General features: G+C 52.0%; 1 protein-coding gene across 1 annotated transcript; it reads right to left on the reverse strand.

Annotated features, from left to right (window-relative positions):
- Positions 1-240: 240 nt before the first annotated feature.
- LOC109766967 (anthocyanidin 5,3-O-glucosyltransferase-like) lies at positions 241-3,019 on the reverse strand. The gene has a single exon (XM_073510656.1). It carries the CDS (start codon positions 2,000-2,002, stop codon positions 569-571), a length of 1,434 nt encoding a protein of 477 aa, XP_073366757.1. The 5' UTR covers positions 2,003-3,019; the 3' UTR covers positions 241-568.
- Between the last annotated feature and the right edge of the window lie 1,501 nt (positions 3,020-4,520).

Genomic DNA, 4,520 nt, shown 5'->3' on the forward strand with positions numbered 1-4,520 from the left:
CGGACGTGTCTAGCGTCTTCGTTTAAAAAAAAGCATTTTGTATGTTTTTTCTAGCAGTTTTAGTTGTATCGAAGATGATAGTTTCTCGAGAGCAACACGGATTTTTAGAATGATGGCAGTTTTGAGCTTTCTTTCTAGAAGTTTTATGTGGTCTGAATAAACTGTCATCCTCGACCAACTAAAACTGTCATCAAACATTCGTAATGTCACCTGTCCCCGTGAACGTCAGCCAGAGGATCCTATTTTGTAATCAGTAACTGAAGGAGTGAGACGAGAATATGAGCCTACACTGAAGTACACATACTGCCAGTAAGAAGTATGCAACGTCTCACTGAAGGCCAAATGCTGCAGAAGAACTAAATTATGAATTCGGCACGCACGCCTACACCGTACAAATCTTGCGAAAGAGGCAAGGACAAGCATCACACCATGGAATCCCAGAGAAGCCACTGCATTTATTTTGATTTTCCTTCTTCCTTTTTTTTCTGAGAAAGAGTGAACCATCAGCCCACTGCATCTTGCACGCCCATCTTTTCTGACGAAAAGAGGTCACATCATCGGAGGTTGATCACTTATTAATGGCCGGATTTGGCGCTCCTCGAGATTGTTCATCTTCCACATGATTCAAGAAGGCGTAAAATGCCACGTCGGAAGACCCACCTTCCTTGATGGCTTCTGCAGCCATCTCTTTCGCCATGGCCGCCCTCTCTCGAAGCTTTTGCCCTTCCTCCGACTCCATTACCAGCCTCACCTTGGCATGCACCTCCTCGGCCTTCACGGACGACTCCTCGTAGCCCTCCACCGCCACCCCGATCTTCATCTCCTCCACCAGGTGTATCTTGTTCAGCCTCTGCTCCGCGTACAGCGGCCAGCAGATCATCGGCACGCCGGACATGACCGCCTCCAGCGCCGAGTTCCACCCGCAGTGCGTCACGAACGCTCCCACGGCCTCGTGCCGCAGCACCTCCGCCTGTGGCGCCCAGTTCTTCAGAACCAAGCCCCTGTCCCCGGTTCTCTGCAAGAAACCATCAGGAAGCAACGCCTCCAGATCCGGCTCGCCGGACTTGCTCTGCTCCTCGCGTGGGCTACGCACGGCCCACAGGAACCGGTGGCCGGAGTTCTCTAACCCGCTAGCCATCTCTCTCAGCTGAGCCGCCGAGAAAACACCCCCGCTGCCGAAGCAGAGGAACACCACGCTCTCCTTTGGCTGCCTGTCCAGCCACTCGAGGCAAGCGTGCCTCTCGCCGCTTTGACCGCTCACGCCGCCGTCGACCAATGGCCCGATGCAGTATATTTGCGGCGTGGAGCGGCCGCCGGACACGCAGAGGCCATCCCGGAGAGCTTTGACGGCTCTCGACTCCAGCCACTCGAAGCTGTTCACCAGAATGCCTCTCGCTTCCGGCATCCGCGCCAGCTGCTGCACTCGTCTCTTGCACAGGTCGCTCTCCCGGTCTGCCATGGTGTCCGGCATCTCCAGAGCGCGAACCGGCGGCACGCCGGAGAAGGGGAGCGCCGTGTCTCCCATGTCCTTGAACGAGAAAGGCGCCGCGCGGAAGATATCAGGAACCTGGAGGTAGATCGCGAGGTCGGCGGCTGCGGACGCGTAGAACATGTACGCGGGGACGGCGAGCTCCGCGGCGACGTCGAGGGCGTCGACGCAAAACATGTCGAGGACGATGGCATCGACGGCAGGGAGCGAGCGGAGGAACTCTCGGAGCACAGGGCTCGCGAGGCGGAGCTCGTCGAGCATACGCAAGGCTGTGTTGGAGTACTGCTCATTGGTGCTCGCAGGCTGGATGGGCAGGAGGTGGACTGCTATGGAGGGGGAAGCGCTGGCGAGGCGGGTGACCGCGGCTTCCAGCACGGGGTCCTTCCCCGGCGGGTCGACGACGGCGATGGTGACGGCCACGCCACGGCGGAGGAAGGCCTTGGCCAGCTGGACCATGGGGTTCAAATGGCCGACGCCTAGTGAGGGGTAGAGGACCACCGTCTTCTCCGCCATGCCGGCTCACAGTCACAAGATTTGCAACTCGCTAGAGGTTGGGCTGATTAGCAGAGAATGAATGGAAAACTGGCGAACTCAAGTGCGGTTTGCAAGAGTGAGTGGTGGTGAACCGGCGATCCTCGGCAATCATATATCAGCCATGGGCCATCATATATCAGCCACACACTTATATCAGCCATGGGTCACAAGCCCATCCCCTTTTGAGAAAGGATGCTAACCAAAGGACAAAGGTGATGCCTGCCATACCCATGAATGACTCGTCGAGAGGGCATTTTGCAGCGAGCCAGCGACCCAACGAGCATTCACGTAGGAGTACTATCTTGGCTGGTCCTCTTGGAGCTGTGGACAACAACGAGAAAAAGGAAAGCTCCCCCGATTTTGTTCCAAGAACAAGACGAATAAAGGAAATGCAAAGTTGCTGGTTGAGTGACATAAACTGCAGACGATAGATTCGGCACTGCGTGGTTGAGCTGTCGTTGCCTCGTTGGCTGACAATGGAGCACACGGACTGTGAATAGTAGTGGTGGCGACGCCGCGGGATCCGATAGGCTCCTATCATGTCATGCGGGAAGGCCATCAAAATTCAGTCCCAGATTAGCGGGCGCTACATGCATGGGGTCACGCTCTACACGGTTGTTGCAGGAGAGCTGATCCTCACTTTAACATGAGCTAGCATGTAAGTTTCCTCATGCTTTCGGGATGATCTACGACAAGTTTTGTCTATGCACGTTACGTCACAGGACTGGATTAAGTTTGTGGGCTACAACTCAATCGGGTTCAAGTTGTTTCTTCGTGGTTGTTGCGTCGGCGTGTACAACTGCATTCGTAGAGAAAACGGATCGTGTAACTTCCGCTCTCTCTGGAAAGCGAGTAGCGAGGCAGAGAGGTCCCTCCCCAGCTGCGGCCAATCCGCCGGCTTCCCTTCCGTCCCTAGCCGCTCCGGCGGTGGCGGAAGGGCCGGGGAACCTTGGCTCCCTATTTATCCAATGTTGTCAGGTTGAAGCTTTGTATTTCGGATGATGGTGTTTGGTCGGTGCCAGCGTCAACACAGTGAATAAGGTTTTTTTGGGTCATCGTCTCGACAGCGTCGAGGAGCCATGTGTCCTTCTAAGGTCTTCAAGATGGTGATGGAGCTCTCGCTACAGGTCTTGTTTCTTCGACTTTGTCATCGTCACACCGACTTGTCCGGCGTGCGTCGCTTCCTCCCGGACACCTTGCTCTCACACGCCCTCTCCGACCTTTTCACCTTCATTTGTTACATAAATTTGTTGATCTTTAATCTTATTAGCACCTTTGTTCTTTTTTTTTTGAAATGATAGGGGTCGCCTCCCTGCCCCAACTTTTTATTAAAAAAGCAAAGGCAACCACAGCAGACTGCAGACTGTTAACAGCTCTCGGCTCCAGCCAGAAAGTAGCTGCAGCAGAGTTATTACAATGAGAGATTAGCCAAAGGTTTTATCGTCCCAAAGATGAAAACTAAAACTAGTCTGAGGCCCACCGGAAAAGAAGCAACATAGCTACAAGAGGGATAACTCCATGTGACATAACAGCTCCGCTACCAAACTACCCCGGAGCCATCGACCCGCCAAGCGATTCTAAGCAGTTCCCCGCGATGATGGTCGAGCAGCCTCAAGGATCGGAGGAGTAGCGTAGCTTGGGAATCCACACACTGGATTTTTCATTGGCGAATATGTCTCCCCACCAAGTCCAGCACACACCTGATACTTCGCCAACTTCGTCCCTGAAAAACAAATTCATTCCGAAGCAACCATAAGCTCCATAAGGTAGCAGCAGAAACTAAGTTGATCGCATCATAGCATTTTTTCTTCTTCCAGAAGGGAATAAAAGAGTTGAAAGACTCAAGTATAGTCATCTCAACACACTCAGATATCACCAGCCAAACTTGTCGGGCAACCACACAGTCAAAGAACAAATGATGTATACTTTCAAGTTCATTAAAAAAACACAAGTCAAGTCCTCCACATGTTGACGTTTTGACAAATTATCCCTAGTTAAACTCTTGTTGTGCACCATCAACCAGAGAAACACATGGATATTCGGGGGAACTTTTATTTTCCAGATGTAATCCTTCCAAACAGAAGCCACTCCCTCAAAATTGATCATTTATAAAAAGATTTCACAGAGTATAAACCCCTACTTTCTGAGCTCCAAACAGGCTTATCAGCAGCATTAGAAGGGGAAAACCCTCTAACCAGATTTAGCATTTCTTCCCACCTACGTAAATTATCTTCATCTACACATCTCCTAAAGGTCAACTACAAGTTCACTCCATCCCAAATCTGGGCCACAGAAGCATCTTGTTGCTGACAAATAATGAACAGGTCCCAGAACCTGGTTTTAAGTGAATAGTCACCAATCCAGGTGTCATGCCAAAAGGACACATTCCACCATCCCCAGGGATCCACTTGTAAAAAAAAATTGGCAGCAGAGAATGCCCAAGTGATACTCCTCCAAAAAGGAGAGCCCACCCCAGTTCTGGACCAGAGGATGTTTG

Source organism: Aegilops tauschii, chromosome 3 (genome assembly GCF_002575655.3).
Source record: "Aegilops tauschii subsp. strangulata cultivar AL8/78 chromosome 3, Aet v6.0, whole genome shotgun sequence".
Classification (NCBI taxonomy): domain Eukaryota; kingdom Viridiplantae; phylum Streptophyta; class Magnoliopsida; order Poales; family Poaceae; genus Aegilops; species Aegilops tauschii.

Excerpts from the sequence above, each read along its gene's own strand:
- LOC109766967 (XM_073510656.1), bottom strand. The coding sequence starts at position 2,002 with ATGGCGGAGAAGACGGTGGTCCTCTACCCCTCACTAGGCGTCGGCCAT.